At 40.1% G+C, this 18,602-nt stretch overlaps 1 protein-coding gene across 1 annotated transcript in view; it reads left to right on the top strand.

Moving 5' to 3' along the window:
- ube2o (ubiquitin-conjugating enzyme E2O) overlaps positions 1 to 18,602 on the top strand; it is a 52,150-nt gene that overhangs the window by 20,316 nt on the left and 13,232 nt on the right. Inside the window, exons 2-13 of the mRNA XM_079461145.1 lie at positions 3,434 to 3,493; positions 3,679 to 3,789; positions 12,598 to 12,695; positions 14,571 to 14,634; positions 14,763 to 14,906; positions 15,002 to 15,111; positions 16,166 to 16,316; positions 16,442 to 16,544; positions 17,022 to 17,361; positions 17,732 to 17,886; positions 18,120 to 18,232; positions 18,321 to 18,443. Of these exons, the coding sequence (XP_079317271.1) occupies positions 3,434 to 3,493; positions 3,679 to 3,789; positions 12,598 to 12,695; positions 14,571 to 14,634; positions 14,763 to 14,906; positions 15,002 to 15,111; positions 16,166 to 16,316; positions 16,442 to 16,544; positions 17,022 to 17,361; positions 17,732 to 17,886; positions 18,120 to 18,232; positions 18,321 to 18,443 (1,572 nt within the window). The remainder of the gene's footprint in view (positions 1 to 3,433; positions 3,494 to 3,678; positions 3,790 to 12,597; positions 12,696 to 14,570; positions 14,635 to 14,762; positions 14,907 to 15,001; positions 15,112 to 16,165; positions 16,317 to 16,441; positions 16,545 to 17,021; positions 17,362 to 17,731; positions 17,887 to 18,119; positions 18,233 to 18,320; positions 18,444 to 18,602) is intronic.

The raw sequence follows: 18,602 nt of genomic DNA, 5'->3' as shown, positions 1-18,602 counted from the left end.
GCTAGACAGCAAGCTAACACACACACAAAAAATGAATCATTCCCTAACGGAATGTTTACTTCTATGATCCCTTCTCAGATTTTCTTTTCATAAAACTTTAATACAATAAACAAGATATGAAGTTACAAATTGCACAGAAATATGTTTGGTATACATATAAACGCCAGCACTACAACCTGCAGATTGGTGTTCATGTGATAGAACTTTCTTGCATTTTATCGTTCACAGCATAATATTGATTCTTGTATGTGAAGTTAACACATAATAAGAATGCTTACAGATGTGTTCACATGTGCCATGTTTGGTTCGATTAAAACGAACTCTGGTGCGATTGCTCTGTAAATGCGGATTATTGTGTGAATGCTTGACTCGAACTCGACCTACTCTGGACTCGGTCTTGACTCGGACTCGAACGAGCTGGTCTCGAGTGCAACAGATTCGCACTTAGAGAGTCAGAGCGCTATTATTGAACTGAGTTTTCTTTCATGTCTTCTTACTCTGAAACCGATAAATATACACAAAATTACTTAAAATTTCCCAGATTATCAAGGGTCCATGTAAAAGTAATTTGTTTCTTAAACCTTTATGAAGGTTAAGAGCTGGGAAACAAAACTGACGCGTCACAGTATATTATATCCGTATATCTGTATAAATTGCTCCTAAAGGGGCAGCAGCATAATAAAGATCTCGCATGGGCCCAAAATACTCACTCGTATTAAAGGAATTGTGTTCTCCTTTTATGAGTTGTTAATATAAAGAAAAAAGTAGCATGCAATAATTTAGTTGTTTAAAGATGTGCTTTAAATACGGTACATTTTTACACTCTGTTGAAAGAGAGTTTATGTATATAAGCAATAAGTTCAATATCATTATAACTTTTCTAGATAGAACAATAATGCCCTGGCAGTGGCAGATAGCTTTGCTTTTATATTTAATTTGATTCCTTTTAGAGGAGATTTGCAAGAAATATTTTACGTTAAAATTGTTAATGCTACTATGTAAAGGAAATAGTGTTGTAAAAAGTAGGGATGCACCGATATCGGTATCGGGCCCGATACCAAGCTCATGTACTCGTACTCTTAAAAATTCCCCGATACCAAAGACCGATACCTCACGTGACGTAATTGACAGAACATTCCAGTTCACACAGAGACACCTGCCGTAGCGGACACAATGTCATAGAGTGTCCACACCTAAATTGCGCTATTCGTTTGTAGTTGGACGCTTGAACATTTTGAGTTTACTCGCTTCATTCGCGCGTGGAATTCGCACCATGGGAGGGGCTTCTGGCAGGCAGCTCCAGTCTTGTTGCGAAATTGCGGACATGGATTTTGTTGAACAGGTAGCTGCGCATTATGTGCTATGGAAGGCTGAAGATAGACGTAGACTCGTTCGGCGTGTCTGGGTCCGTCAGATCCTTCAGAGGCGCAGTCCTTCATTGTTGTTTCAGATTTCTGCCTCCGCTCGCTATGTCATAATCACGTCACTACTACAGCAGGCTCCTTTTTGGTTAACGCGGAGAAAATTTCCGCCAAAGTTCAGATTTTTCTACTCGCGCCTCATTCGCGTGAATCGCACCATAAGTAGGTCTATCGCGTCTTTACATTGACTTAACATGTAAATCACTCTCTCTTAACGCTTCGTTCGCGCCTAGCAGTGTGGAAATATTTCAAAATCAATGATGACGACCCACGCATGACAATCTGCATGCTTATGTCCTCGGTTTTGCCCTTTGGAGGTTTTTGGACACTGTGGATTTTGGCTTTGAACATTTTTGATAAGCACGTAAGATTGATTTATTTTTTCATAATATGAGTTGAAGTTGTTAAAAAAAAGATTCTGATATGTTCATTAGTCTTATTGTGTTGTTCTTAGAAAATTGCCACAAACAAAAAAAATCTAGCATCGGTATCGGCGAGTACCAGGGGAAAAAGTATCGGTATCGTACTCGATCCTTAAAAAGTGTTATCGGTGCATCCCTAGTAAAAAGGTGTCCAATGACGTTTCGATTTAACACACATGCTGTTAGGTTCTGTAACTCTAGGTCACTGTTAAAATGCCAGTTTGAACGCCACGTGAACCAGTACTACATTTATTTTATAATTTCTTTGGTCAGGATCAAAAGAAGCGAATTACAAATATCAACGCACCTTTACAGGCATATCTTTCTTCGAGGCAAAGATTGTATGTCTGCTGATCTCAAACGGATGCTGCAAGTTGACTGTTGAGATCTAAATAAACACAGTGCATGTATGGAATAACAAACAATAGCAAATATTGTGACTTTATTGTTCACTGCGTTGTCATCCTTGTTGAATAAAGCCTCTCCCTCCGAAATACGTAATGGACTCAGATTGGTTAGCTAGCCCAGTGTGTTGTGAGTGGTTAATCGCCTAGTGCGTGACTGCGCGTTGTCCAGAAAAGTCGCATCCCTTACCATAACGGGTAGTGGCATGTGCTACAGTATATTCTAAAGCTATACACAGTATCAGCAATAAACGGTAACAATGGCATCAGTGTTGTCTCTCTGTGTTGCAACAACGCATATCCAGCAGTTACTCAACTTTTCTGAAATAAAGGGAATCACCTTGTTTAATTTAATTCTAAGGTGTGGTAAAGTTAAATCTTTGTATAGAACATTTAATTACACCAATTTAATTAGTTAAACCAGATAGATTTTACTAGACTTAATATAATGTAGATTTCGTCGACTAAAACTAAATGATGGGGATGACTAAAATATGACTAAAACTAAATAAACATGTTCTGTCAAAATTGACACTAATTAGCAATTTAGCATGAAAGTAGAATTAAGACCAGTGACAAACCTGCAGAACAGAAGGTTCAGTTAAGTCATAAATATACAAATTCTTTAACAAGTTGTATGTGCAACAAAAAATTGACTGGCATTGGAAATTTTATTTGAATTTCAGTTCAAAAAAATTCTCCTGCAGTACACACCGATCGGTCTGAGCACCGCTGCTTGATGTTTGACAAACCAAATATATTGATAATTTTGGGACCCGGTAAACAGGGCAGCATGTAATCATGTGGTCCCCGTATATTTATTTTCTTACGGCAACAGCCGAAGCTAAAGGAGGAATTTTAGCAGACCCTGCCCATTTTGCATTCAAATCATTACGGTGGGCAATCAAACTGTGCCTGAGAAACAAAGAAAAATAAGCAAAATATTTTTCTAAACTAACCTAATAAATATAATAATTATATGGAAATATAATTTACCATTAAAACGAATCTAAACTATTTTAATAATTTTACTATTTATTCAGTCTTAACAATTTTAAAATATTTTTATCAGGTTGTCTGAATAACATTGTTTATTGATTTTGTACAGAATAATAGCACATAAAAGTAGTACACTGTACTTGTTTACTTATCTCCTGTCTCTTTTTCCACCCAAAACCCTTTCTAGCTGAAACTTGAAGATCGATCTATTGTGCCTAGAGACTTCGTCCGGCATTTGAATTTGAATGTAAGTTGTATTATCACTCACGACTAGCATTTAAAAGGCTGTTTATTAAACAATTTGGCTATATTGCTATACATTTAACTAATCATGTTGCAATGGATTTTAGAAGTTATCAAAATGTTGGACACATTGTAAGTTTGAGCACTGGTTTTTAAAGCTGTTATCTGTGTGTTGTCTGCATCTTGCAGAATAAACAGTGTGGTATTGTGACCAACATAACCACTGAATGTGCAGTGAAGCTTGTAGGGACCAACTGCGTCCTTTATCCTGTCAACAGCAGAGATCTGCAGCATGTCTGGGTGAGTTTGTTCTCTTCTGTCAATTTTACAGGTATGTTTTATTCTAAATGGGAGAAAGCGCTAATTACGAATGTAACTGTGGTTCTGTGAATTCCGGATGACCGCCAGAGGCAGTGTAGCACTAGTGGATTATCACAGCACCAGCCAGATAGGTAGAGAAAATATACCAACAAAGTCATCAGGTGACGCATCAGGACTCCAGACTGGGACTAAATGTTTTTTACAAGAACTTGCTAATGTCCGACCTGCCAAAATGGATTGTTTTCTAGTTGTTATATCACATGTGAAAAGATGAGTAGATCACAAACCCACCAGTGTAGGCCTATGTGTGTGAGAAGGGGAGAGTCCGGAGCTGCGCGCCTTGCACGGTTGGGTGGCTGATGTTTGCGTCCGTCAGTCACAGCTCCGCTTATCATTGACAAGTTGACAGACACAACGTGAGCGCATTACTACGATTCGCTTTTGCTGTGAAGCGTTTTTGAGCCTGAGGACGAGTACTTTATATTTGAGATGTTTAAAAAGAAACTAACCGCGGAGGAGTTCAGAATATGCCATTTATCTGTTGAATATCTGAGACCAGGGCCATTATCCACAGGGCAATATGGGCACAGGCCCATGGGGAACATTTCATAACATTCATAACAATGATTTCGCTATAGTCATTCTGCCGTGTGCCTCTCTGGCCCGCACACACGCAAGTGCGTACACAAAACAGTGTTTCTAATGTAGGTAAGTCTGTCTCTTGATTAAGTAACTTTTACGAGCCCTTTAGCAGCTTTTGTTCAGGAGAAGCACAAAACGACAAATCTAGCAACTTTCCAATAAACCTTTGCTTGCATTACGTTGGAAAATGTCACCAGTTATGTCCCGCGAGCGTAAGGTCTAGTTTTAAAAACTGTGGGAGGAGAACTTAAGGGGGAAAAGATGATTTGGGTCGCAAGACCACCCCCTGTCCCATCAGGCAGCCAATGTTAAAAAATCTCACTGACAGATAGTGCATGTAATTAATCAACTCGTTTCACAGTAGCAACCGCCAAACAAAAAGGCAGTCTTTACATGAACAAAGGAAGGGGATTACAAGATGTAAATCCCGAACGGGAAAATTTGTATGCCTTAAACGACACACACCTTTCAGAAAACTGCACACCAGACTATGAGATCAGAGAGAAGCAACCTCAACCGGAACATGATATGCAGAAATCATCGCTTCATACACCTTCCATGTGGAAGCTGCTTTTCCGTCATCCAATAAATGCTGAAGGAAGTTTAAAACTCTTGAAACACCCCAAGTCATGGGCATAACATTACGCACTCTGCACCATGATGAGAATAGTCTTGGAGGAGCTCCAGCACTGGAAATAGCTGCCGGGTCACAATGCTGCAACAAGGGGTTTAAAGGAAGGGGCCAAACCCACAACTGCAGGCGAGACAGGTCCGGATGCCAAAGTCTGCTCTCTAACTGTGCGTAGTTTCTTCTCTGGGGAAGCTGCCAGGGGCTGCCGGACCGCGTCAATAATAGAGGCGACTTGCAGCCAGATCTCCTGAACTACATCTGGGTGAAGCCTCTATAGTTGTGTAGGATGACGGGTAGTCTCTGACCGCTTCACTCGCTTCTCTAACAGCTCTGGAACAATGGGTCCAAAGAGATACCCCTGAACAAAAGGAAGGTCTCTGAGTTTTTTTACAGTCCTTTGATAGCTGTGCCTGCACACGCCATACCTGTCTGAAGGCTGCCAAAAGCGTTGCTGTAAGGGCACCCAGTTCACAAGTCACGTGCCCCATGGCCAGGAGAGCCGTCTGCAGAAACTGAGAAACGGAGGAATCTACATTCCCTGACTCCAACATACTGGTAGAGGCAAGAAGCAACTGACAGATTGTGTTCTCTGTCCGAGTTATGTAAGCAGTGGACTCGTAAGCCTTTTTAGTAGAGAATCTGTGTGACCACACTGTGAACTAGGGCATCGAACATTACCTTGTATGGCCTCATCAGTGGACACCACTAAGGCTGCGACAGGGTCCATCCAGGTGCAAGCAATTTAAGAGTGTCGTTTAGGTACACCCGAACCCATAAGTGCATTAGAAGACTCTGCCACAAAATCGTTGCATAGTGGCATGGTAAAGGAATTCTCAGCCTGAAAAACCCATTAGGCTGCTTTAAGGAGTACAGCTAAGGTATCATCAGAGGCGGACTGAGTATGCTCTATCGATCGAACTGATCCCCCACTTGAAACCTCAGCTGCTAATATCTCAGTAAAGACATCTTGGGGGAGGTAGAACAATAACGTCTACAGGTTTCCCATGATGATGAAACGGAATCCGAAATGCTTGTAGATCTAATTCAACATCTAATTCAGCATGACGCGAGAGATACAGTGATTCAGAATAATCATTGCTAATTTTCTGACTTGGACCGGTGCCGGCCCCATCATCCTAAACACGCTGCCATTTCCGAAGATAGCACCACAACAGTCTTTGAAAGTGAGGCGTCCTTCTTAAACGGAGGGGCGCTCGTTGCCGCGGACGTGCTACTCTTCTTTATCCACCGGACAGCAGGATCCATCTGCCCGACATGCACTGGTGAGTTGGGGTCCAACTTGGCAAGACGGAGCCGTTCGTCCGACATAGGTAAGATGCTGCAGTGCACACATGGATCCGTCAGCACATCCTTCAGATGAGACATGATCTCTCGAAGATAACACCCTCGGATTGCACCATAAGGTCAAAAAATTATGAACAGATCAAATAGAATGAATTATATGAAAATGTTATATGACTGCTGGTTGGACCGAAAATGCTCAAAAAACAAACAAGGGAAAGTATCACTGGATAATGTGGGTAATCAATGTTAGTGGAGCTTACAAATAAGCACGGACAATACTAGCCACCAGGAAGCACCGAGAGGCACAGAGTGTAACCAGTGCTAGAAACAAACATTTAGCATAAAAACTCACCAGACGAAGAAAATATTCAAAATCATGAGCGCTGCAGTAGTGTGCCGACACCGCTTATCAGGACGAGGCTTCGCTGCTCTGATAAGCTGCAGTTGCCAGCACGAATATCGATCTATCACAACGACCTATCTCTAAAAGGCAAGGAAGCGAAAGAGACAGAATGCTGACCGTCACAGGCTTATTACACCTGAGCGTATGTCACCATGTGACTTTGTTGGTATATTTTCTGGACCTGGCTGGTGCTGTGATACTCCACTAGTGTTACACTGCCTCTGGCTGTCAGTAGGAATGAAACGACTAATTGTTCTGCATCAGAATTTTAACATTCATTACTTTAATTAATTGGAATATTCTTTAATTGATTTCTTAAAGCTATTTAGTCCTTATTTGGTAAATATGTAGGCTAGTAACCTGAGGGTTACTAAGTATGGTTTGAACCAAGTAGGTCTAAATTCATTTGTTAGCATTACCTATTTAATATCATTAAAATAAATGGCAGTGTATTGACAAAGGCAAAAAAAATGAACCACTATAATTTACCTTTGGTAATTGTTGTAAACAATTCCTTAATTAATTACTTTTTATTTGTCATTCAGAATCGTAAGAGAATAGTGATCTCTATTTGAAACAAAATATTTGATCTCAATTTATCCAGAATCGAGCAGCTCTAGCGTGGGATCTGAATAAATTACTCTGTATTTAACAAATCAAGCTGCAAAAGTGACTGTTCTTTACTTGCCGCTATAGAGTGTATGGATGTGTCATCACTTTACCGAGTGAACACCACGTGAGCATGCAGTCCCCCATGGGTGGCAAAACAATCAGCAAAATTACTGCTTACAATATTAGGAAATGCAATTCTGCACAACATTTTAGTGTCCAGGAACATCTGATTCCTTTATAACTTGTAGGGAAGCTGTTAGGATTGCCGTCAAGTCCAGCTGCTTGTAATTACAGCAAATATTTGCGTGTTTTAGTCCCGTTTTCTTTGTTTATTCTCCTCAGCCATTTTGCTGCGTGTTTTACCACTTATATTAACGTGTCCTGGTGCTCAAGTGTTCCAGTGTGGACGGTGCTGACAGCGTACACAACAAGCTGCTGCTTCTTTGGCTCTTGTCTTGGTTACACAAGCGACACACACACACGACAATGACACACAACTATAAAGGAAAACCAGCTTTATTCCTACTTTGTAGGGCCGATTCAGAAGTAGAAATGAACCTTTATGAAGTTCTGTTGTGTCAACTTCTTGGAAACGTGATCATGTGTATCATGCCGAACTTGCCATTTTCTGTAATTTATAAATTTGTTATTGTTAGTGCGGGGCGGTATGACGGAAAATGCAGTTGCCGTTGAATGAAATGTCAACTGTAAGAGATTTTTCTATTCCGTGTATTCCGCGGAATGTAACTAAGTAGGTGTGGTTAACTCTGCGCTCTTAAAGTTGGGCATTATGATGTAAAACAAGTGAATTAATCCACCCAGAAAAAATCTAATATACTTTTGACCTTCTTTCAAACTGTAGTTCTGTGCAATCCTACGCTCATTCTCGTTTATTTCCGAAGTCAGATCGCTTTGTACAGCTATTAATACAAAGTTACAAATTCAGACCCAGACTCAACGTAATCTTATGACCAAACTTACATTGTGGCGACCTAAATTCGTGGTCTCGATATTACCTTGTGACGCAAACGCAATCTACTGGTCGTGGTCACATCATGTAATGGATTAAACTGTTTTGTGTTTTTAACCAGTTAGTAATTTAAATATTTTATGTAATATTATATGGGCGGACATGCAGTACAACCTGCCTATAACCATTTTAGAAACTTTAAATAACATATGAATGACTCAGAGTTGCAATACTTTTCATTTCTAAAGAGAAAACCAACATATTTACAGCAACATATCTAATACAAACATGTTTAACTGCACTAATCTGCTGTTGGTGGACAAATTTGGGCGCTTTGTAATCCCATTTTAATACATTTAAATTCTTTAGTTTTATGCATTTATTTATTTAGTAATTTGTCTACCTAAATTACTTAATTGTATTTTAATGTAAAATAAGCAGTTTCTATGTTTTTTACCCCAAATTTCGCACAAAAAATAATTCTCATTAAAAGCTTAATTCCATGAATTAAAACACAGTATAAAAAACTTAACATAAATGACGCTTCTGTTTTTTGTAATATCTGATGGAGTTAAGGTAGTAATTACATGAATTATCAATGTAAATATATATATTTATAATATATAAATATTTCCTAATATTCAGTTAAAAAGATTTTCATAAAAATCTTCATTCCACTAATTAAAACACAATTAAAACATTCCACAAAATATGTTCCACTTTTTTTGTGACATTTGATGTAATCAAAATAGCAATTACATGTCATTTCAATGGCTGTACTCTATATCTATAAACCAATGTTGTAACAAACTTAACGTCTTAAGTTCTAGATTTTCATAAATTAAAATTGTTAAATTAAAACAAATTGTTGGGTACGAGTGTGCAAAGATGCCATAATATGCTTACAGTCTAACCGTGTAATAAGGAAAATGCAAAGTAGGAGAAAGTTATCGTATTTGCAGCAACCAACATCACATATCAGTAAACCTATTTTCCATTGTGCTTCTACAAAATTACGTGAAAACTTAACTTTAGCTATGTTTTATGTGGAGCCATCATCAAATCTTGTAGTGGGACTTTGAAAAGTGTGTGTGTATATGTGTGTGTTCTGCGCAGTAGCTGATTGGCTTTTTTGTATTGCTAATTTATTGTCTAATTTCTTTGTTTATGTATGTGTGAATAGCTGTTTTTATTTGACAAAATAAAAATAATAATAAAAAAAGCACTCTGTTATAGGCTCTTTCTGAACTATGTTTGTGTGAATGTTGGTCACATTCAGGATGTTGTGTAGGCTCATCTATTCATTTATACCTGTATGTATGTATGTATGATCTGCATTGTGTAGAAAGAACTTATGATTGTCGAATGCAGTCCAACTTTTTAGGATATGCTTAGGTGGCAATCTTAGGAAAACTAGTACTGCGTAGCAGTACGCTATGGGAAAACAATTTTTTCTCATATGACTGAAGCTTTTAATAACGCAGTGAATGACAATTGGTGAGTGAAAAGTAAAACTTTGAGCCAATGGCAGCGAAGCTGCATGGACCTATGGCGATGGCGCCCGCCAAAAGAGCGGGGCTTATGGCTATATATCAGAGCCGGCCTTTTCCCTGCTGCCATCCGGCGTTGTTTCAAATGCCGCGCCATACCTGTCACATGTGCAGGGGTTCCTGCAATGTGCTGACAGCCACGGTGAGTGTGTGTCGTCCCAGGGGTTTCCCATGCCGAAGACGCACCCAAAGAGATTGAATGCTCTCATTGCAAGAGCTTTAGTCTCTCATCTCTCCGCTTGCGGATTGCTTTCTTTTCAGAGAGCTCCTCGTGCCCTTCTGCTTTTCTTGCTACTGGTTGTGAGAAAAAAAGCAGCAAGGTAGAGGATCTAAGTGCTCAGATAAGAGCGGGCTTGCCGGTTCACTTCTCCCAGCCTGACCAACGTCCCTTGGCCGCCGCCAGTTAAATGGTCCCGTTTAGTAGATGCAAGTTCAGGGAAAACGACAACATGTCGTTAGTGGCTTCAGACAGGGGAGTTTTCGGGCTCATCATTTGATCCTGCCCCTCTGCTGTCTAAAGAGCACAGTGAGGCCAAGCCAGGTGTAGACGGCGAGCTCTTTCAGGTACTCACCAAGTCTGTGTCACCAGAGTGCAAATTCACACGTCATTCTGGGCATGGAGTTGAAGATTTTACTGGACAAAGGAGCCATAGAACCGGTTCCACCAGACCAAACCGAGTCAGGCTCCTACAGTCGCTACTTCCTTTTACCCAAAAAGGATGGAGGTCTCTTCCCCATCCTAGATCTCAGACATCTGAATCGGGCCATTATGAAACAGCTTTTCAGAATGATTACACTGAAATAGATCCTCTCGCAAATATGACCAGAGGACTGGTTCTTCTCCCTGGATCTGAAGGACGCGTACTTCCACATCCAGATTCTTGAGATTCGCCTACAAAGGGGTTGCATATCGATACTTGGTCCTTCCATTCGCACTTTCTCTGGCTCCCCGCACTTTCACAAAGTGCATGGACGCGGCTCTTTCCCCTCTCAGGCAGACGTGAATCCGCATTCTGAACTACCTCGACAACTGGCTTGTTCTTGCACAGTCAGAGGACGGGCTAAGGTCCCACAAGTTCCTCCTCCTCAGCAATCTGGAATGCCTGGGGCTCAAGATCAACCATGCCAAGAGCGCTCTGTCCCCTAACCAACATATCTCTATACTGGGGACGGTTTTCGATTCGACCCGTATGACTGCAAAATCGTGCCGGATCTTGCTCTGGTTATTCTGCAGCTCGCGGATTCTTTCAAACCACCCGCTTCGCATCCCCTCAAGGTATTTCAAAAAATGCTGGCTGTTCTTCGGGCACCACATGCAGGTGGAAGGTGGTCACGACAGACGCCTCCAACACAGGTTGAGGGGGCTCTGTGTGACGGCAAACCGACCTTCCGCCACTGGTCAAATAAAAGCCTGCACATCAACTGCCTGGAGATGCAGGCGGTATGGCTGGCCCTTCGCTACCTACTGCCAGTCTTAAGGGACTGCCACGTCTTAGTCCGATCGGACAGCATGACGGTGGAATCCTAAATAAATACCAGGGAGCCCTCTCCTCAAGATGCCTTTTTTTCCTGGTACTTCGCCCCTTGGAATCGGCCGAGTGCAATCTGTGCTTACTGAGGGCATGGGATCTGCCCACGGTCTTGTGAGCTCTGAAGAGTTCTTCCTTCGAGCCTCTGCAATCTGTGGACCTCTGCTCCTTAACGCTTAAAACTGCTCTGCTTCTAGCATCAGTTAAACGTGTGGGCGATCTACAACTGCTCTAGTGAAGTATTGATAGGGAACGCACTCTGTTACTAAAGTTACCTCGGTTCCCTGAGATACGGGAATGAGTACTGTGTTCCTGGCTTATAAGCTGCCTATGGTCGTCGCTTCAGTCGAGGTAACCTGAGGACCCCACGGCGATGTGTCAGTTTATATAGCCATAAGCCCCACCCTTTTTGGCAGGTCATCGCCATAGGTCCGCGCAGCTTCGCTGCCGTTGGCTCAGTTTTACTTTGCACTCACCAATGGCTGTCACGGTGTTAATAAAAGCTTCAGTCATCGAATAAATTTGTTTTCCCCATAGCGTTCTGCTACGCAGTACTCGTTCCTGTATCTCAGGTAACCGTGGTTATGTTAGTAACCGAGTACGTTTTGTACCGATCAGATTAAGAGAAAAAAGTTATTTAAGAAAACAAAATCATTATGCCCACATTTTACCAAAGATCACTTAAGGGTTGAGAACGTTCAAATAAACAACTAAAGTGTTTGTTCAGATACTTTACTTTATATAACAGTTTAAAACTGTATGAATCACGACAAATACGAAATTATAACCGAAGCTTAAAGCACTTCAAATATAAGATATTGTTACTTGATTGATTGTTGGCGACGTCATGATTTGGACATTTAATGGTAATGAAATTATGTACCTAGGACGTGCCAGCTACGTTGCCAACTGGTAAGTCATGAAATGACCAATACCGGCACGTCATGTGTTAGCTGGGTTACTTATAATGGCTTACAAGCCAAAACCTTGCTCAGCTGCATCATCATTTTGTCCATGATATAGGCACTTGGGTTACTGAATCTGCAATTGATGTACTGTTAATCATTTTGCTTATAAGCATCTGGTGAAATGATGTGTAAAAATGGGTGACTAATATTTGCTCTATCTTCCGTACCCATCTTCAGACATTTATGTATGGTGACTACATCGTTTATGACTTCTGGCTGGGAAAGGTGTATGATCTCGGCATCCAAATCATTGTTCAGCTCTCCAATGGAGCACGGTAATATGACAACTTTATTCTCATTGTTTTAGTATTAGTCATAGTTGGGTTGCACAATTTGGAGATAATCTACTTCTAAGCAACCGCCGTTTTTAAGGAAAAATAAAGGTTTCAAAAATAACAGGCAGCTTATAACTGGTGTGTTTTATGTCAAAGATTAAAATGTTGAAATATTTAGACTTTTTGTTAGCCACAGATCTTATTTCAGGCTATTTACCAAAAACCCATTAAAAAACCCATACTCTTTGGGGCGATGGCACCAACACCTTGTCTCCCGCCTTAAAAAGTTGTTCCGCTGCCTTATAATACTGAGTTATCATTAGGGAACCTGGGCTTCCCTAATGTTCATCTGAGCCACGTGACAAGCTGTTGCTAAGTGGTCTCTAAAGGTTGCTATATATTGCATACAGGCTCCTGGTCAGACCCTTTTGCAAGCCTCCCCTTTATGAATTTCAGTCCGAACACCAATTAAAACGGGGTAAACCCTGTCGCCTCGCAGCACAAACGGAAGAAGGGAAGGGCTACATCCCAATTGCCTGGAAACTGAACTGAGTAGGTCTTGATAACAGTCTTGAGGGTCTGATGATAACGCTCAATAGCTCCCTGAGACTGAGGACGGTATGCTGAAGATGTAACCTGCTCTATCCCGAGTTCACACATGACCTCCTGAAATACAGCAGAAACAAAGTTTGAGCCACGGTCAGCCTGTAGTTTCCTCGGTATGCCAAACGGACCAAAGAAACTAATCGGTGCATCCAGCACAACCTTAGTTTTAATATTCCTAAGGGAACAGCCTCAGGAAACCTTGTGGCAACAAGGCCGCTTCAAATCTTCTCTCTTTCTCTCAGCGAATTTCTGCTGTACTCTCATCATTTAATCCAAACTGTATGGCTAAGGCAGGAATAAGCTTTATTTTTTTCATATTTTTACATACATAAATCACCTGGCTTCAAAGCAGAAGTCTCACCCCAAAGTCACCACGCAAACAGGGATACCAGAAACGCTAGCCTAGCCATTCTTACCAGATAAATAATCAGTCTAGGGATCCTAGTCTAGAAGCTAGCGAAACAGACAACACGTGTGTGTAAATTAGGTGAACTTGATCCTATACAAGTTGTACGTGTAGTGAGTTATGTCCACTGGGAGGCCACCAGAGAAACGTGCTTAGTTGGCTCCTGTAATTGATCGACTTTCGGGGCGAGCGCAGTCCTTGCTATCTTCGGAGTGGGTAGTCTCTCCCATTTCCTCCTTTTTAGTCAAAGTTGTATTGAGATGGTACATGGCACAATGCAAATTCCAAAGGAAAACAAAACATAATATGTGGGGGAAAAAAGTACTTCCTTCATTGGGAGAATTATATCCAGGTGCAAGTCAGTGGAGTCAGTAACACACGCCCCAGCCATGCCTGCCACCCAGCTGGTTCTCTTACGTCGTCCCACATCAGTATGTATTTTCCCTAACCCCCCGATCTCGTAACATGTCATCCAAATGTTGCAATATGATTAATACATATGTTTACATATACAAGCAGATCAACCAGAAGCACAATTGCAAGCGGGACTTTAAAAGACATTTCATAGAACTTTCATAATTATAATTAAATAAATAAAAGATTCATTATAGTACGAGGTAGTGCTGTCACAATATCTGATTTTCACTACACTGTTATCATGGGCGACAAAATTGATTGTAACAATATAATTTCCAACGATCCAATTCACTTTTTAGGCAGAAAAGTACTTCCAACAAACTTTCTTCAAAACAAACTTTCATTAGTACTGTGTTCGTAATTAGTGTATATTTAACTTCTTGCTCTGTGTGAGTTTAAATGTTTTTCTTTTGTACTTCTCATTTAATATGATGTTTTTCCTCTAGATGTTCCATGAGTGAGGAGGATGGTGCCAAACTCTACGATATTTACCCTCATGTCAGTGATGTGGTATGTAAATAGAATATTTGTGTTCATGTCTATCTCTATATATTTCTCATATAACTCGTATGAAGCATATGTTCCAGTTTGTTGAATGTGATCTGTGATTTGAATTGTTCTTTTGCCTATTTCTCCAGGGTTTATTCTTTGATGATGCATATGGGTTCTACCCAGGCCAAGTTTTGATTGGACCCTCAAAGGTTTTTACAAATGTGCAATGGCTATATGGTGTAAAACCAGTTCTCAGTAAAAAAAGCAAGTTCAGGGTTGTTGTGGAGGAGGTAAGACAAGTTTAGTCAAAATGTCTGTTATATAAAATATTGGAAAATAATACCTCTTCAGTAAGCTATAGCTCTTTATTTGTGTATAATTGCAGGTTCAGGTGGTGGAGCTAAAGGTGACATGGATTACAAAAAGTTACTCTCCAAAAGGGCCGGACGGTGTCTTCCCACCACCCTCAACCATCACACAGGAGAACCTTTGCAGGTATCTTTTGATCCAGCATTTTCTTTGCCAATATCAGACCTGTTCCAATACCAAATATAAGATCAGTGCATCCCTATGTGTACTTTCTTTAAAAGAGGGGGTCATGACGTTAGGAATATAAAACAGGCTGAAAAAATGTTCATAATTAGACCTCAAGTAGGGCCCTTTGATTTCCGCAATGCAGAAAACACAGACGGAATAGCGGAATCCAGACATAAAAACGGAATTTACTATATAACACGGATTGTTACATAATTTGACAAATTTTGGATTAAATCATTTTCAAAACCCATTGTTACCCATTTACAAATACCTGTTCTTTGCCATGGTTTCATTCAACAGGGAATATGCATTTCTGTCATTTTATGCGGTGCCGTATAGCCTATGTGTGATGACGTTACGTTAGTATGGCGCAGGATTACGCCATATTTATAAACATTTATTCAAAGATGAGATGTTCATGTCGTAGAGACCATCCGAGACTGTCAAGTCTTCCAAAAAACTGAAAAAGTTTTCTCCTAAAGTACTGCAAGCAGAAAAAATGAAAGCATCCTTCGTCAAACCCACTTTGTCTTTGAGCAACACACACATGGAAGCCGTACTGAACAAGATCAGTCAGAAGAAAATGTGTCTTGTGGTTGATGAAACGACTGACATTCGAGATCGCTGCGTTTTTAACATTGTTATAGGCAAGTCAGTAATAATTGTGGATCATAATAAGTATAATAACAAAAGTAATCATCTAAAATTAATATTTTGTTCTAATTTCCCGTCTGGTATTTAAAATTCAATACATAGAGGCAGATTGTTGCTGTTGCGAGGAAAAAAATAGAAAACGTAATACTAGGTATAACCATTAGATGTAGTATAGACCCATATAAACAGCAACTTGTGACTAAACTGTCCTGTGTAGGAGAAATTAAAAGGGAAAAAATAAAACTGATTTCATAGGGCCCTACTCAAGGAACAGAGTTGAATAAAAATTCCTTCTGTTCCTCTGGATGCACTCATATGTTATAAGACAATTTTTCTGTCATTATTCTCTAATAATCAGGGTGAAGAGACTTGGCTTCTTTGATCATACTCAGAGGCAGCTGGGAGAAAGATCCCTGTATGTGTTTCCCACCAAGAGTGAGACAACGCGAATAACTTGCGAGGGTCCTGAGGGGGCACCTGCTCATCCCGAGGACCCTGTTGTTCGAAAGGTATAGTATAACTGCCTTGTGTTTTTAAAAGCAGTTTCTTGGCTTTTATTGGTATTGCAAAGTATAGTTGGACAAGGCTGTTGAAAGTCAAATTTAATTATTTGACTAAATTAAATGTTTTGCAGTTAAAAAGAATGTTTAGAAAGGAATCTGGGAAAAGGGTGACAGAAAATTCAGACACAGAGACTAACAACTCACATTCAACAGAGAAGGTGGAAAGCATGGAAGGTATTGATGTTCTTTTCATTTTCAGTCCTACAAACTGAAGTAAATAATATGTATGTATAATTTGGTGCTGAATGCAAAGTTTGAATATGTGATGGATTTTTTTGTGGCTGTCTTTAAATCTAATTTTCCTTTCGTTTTAGCTGTAAAACACTAATGTTATGGTTGTTCAAGTCATTCATTTGATTTCTGACAAGGGCAAAGAGAGCACTTTGACGCATGCATATTAGGTTTTTTGCATATTTAGATTTTGCGTCATTTTTTGCAACTGTTTCAGATCATTCTTAAGTGGTTTAAAAACCTTTACATGAGCCTGATTATATAACGTAAAAAAGGATGGCAAAACAAAGGGATGCTTCGATAACTGTGTTAAATATTTTTTACTGGTTAACCTGAACAAAATGTCCGCATCCAGTGTATACACGGTGTAATTACTCACAGTAAAAATAACATTTATATTGAGATAATGTTTTTTGTCAGGTGAGGAGACATCAATGCACGAAAAGGACTGTCCTGATGATGTTCCATGTGACCCCAACAACGGTCCTGTTTCATGTCCAGAAGCTGTGGATGAGGAAGAGAAGCCACCATCAGATGCTTCTCAGAAACCGTGTGCCCATCTGGGGGAGCAGGAGTCAGATGAGGAGCTTGGGGACGACACCGATGACACCAGCTCAGTCACTTCCTCTGCCAGCTCCACGGCATCACTGCAATGTGGCCCATCCCGAAAGAAGAGCATCCCTTTGTCCATCCGTAACTTGAAGAAAAAGCACAAAAAGAAGAGGACAAAGTTTTCGCGAGAGTTTAAACCGGGAGACAGGTAGAACACGACTTCCAAAACAATTGCAAATGTACTAAACATATTTCAGTGTAACGTGCAAGTCATGTTAAAACTTAATTTCATCCAATATTCCCAATACTTACTAAATTATTATGAAGTAATAATTGTTTTGTTAGATAATTGTTTTGTTGTCTGTTACTGGAGTTAGTTTCTATTTAAACACGTATATGCATTTTTGAACAGTGTTGCATGTCTAATTAAACGAATTAAAAGCATCAGACATTGTGTTTATTCTGAAACTTGATAGCGTCTTGTTAGAGTATGTAACAATATGCTATGGAATGAGTTATCATTTAGTATAGCACTTGAATGAATGGTGTGGCTGTGTTTAATTCTGTGTTTTGTGTAGGGTGGCAGTTGAGGTTGTTTCCACCGTGACCACGGCAGAGGTGTTGTGGAAGGATGGTCGTTTAGAGTCGGGTATCCGCTCCAATGATCTAATCCCTATCCAACACCTGGACAACCACGAGTTCTGTCCTGGAGACTACATTGTAGACAAACGACGTATGTACTTTTTAGCATAAAACCAATTTTACAGTTTTCTTTTCAGAATGCTTCTTTGATGTTATTTGTGCTCTGATATGCATATTTTGTTTCGCAATAGAACTTGTACTGGGAGGGCTTTGTCCTGGAAAGGGTTAAAGATCCAATTGCTAAGTCTATTGTAGATATAACTAGTGGTTTATTTTTGCTTGATTTGTTCCTTGATGTACACTATTTTATTGTGCTTCCTGCAGCTCAGACTGTTCAGGATTCAGGCGTCTATGGAGTGATTCAGTCAGGCGATCATAAGGCCAGAACCTGCGTGGTAAAGTGGGTTAAACTTAATTCTGCGGGTGATGATGTTGAGGTACTTTATTTTATTTTCTATTCCAGTGTGTTTTAGTGATTAACACACGGTTACTGAATTATATAATAAGTTAATGTTTTGTATGCAGGTTAATGGAGTGGAAGAGGATGTTAGTGTTTACGACATTTCTGATCATCCTGACTTCCATTTCCGCACAACAGATATTGTTATAAGGATCGGAAACTCGAGTACAGAGGACTGTGAAAATGAGGTACGTAAAATAATTTTGAGTTTTTTTTTTTACACTTGCACGTTTAAAATGTTACCTCTGAACTTTGACTGCTCTTTGAATTTGACTGGCTGATTTGACAATCACGATTATTTTGTTTAAAAGAGGGATTGCGATTCTTTTACGATTCTGAATGACGAC

The sequence above is a fragment of the Barbatula barbatula genome, assembly GCF_947034865.1.
Source record: "Barbatula barbatula genome assembly, chromosome: 7".
Taxonomy (NCBI): Eukaryota; Metazoa; Chordata; class Actinopteri; order Cypriniformes; family Nemacheilidae; genus Barbatula; species Barbatula barbatula.
This window is presented reverse-complemented; position numbering and strand designations above follow the sequence as displayed.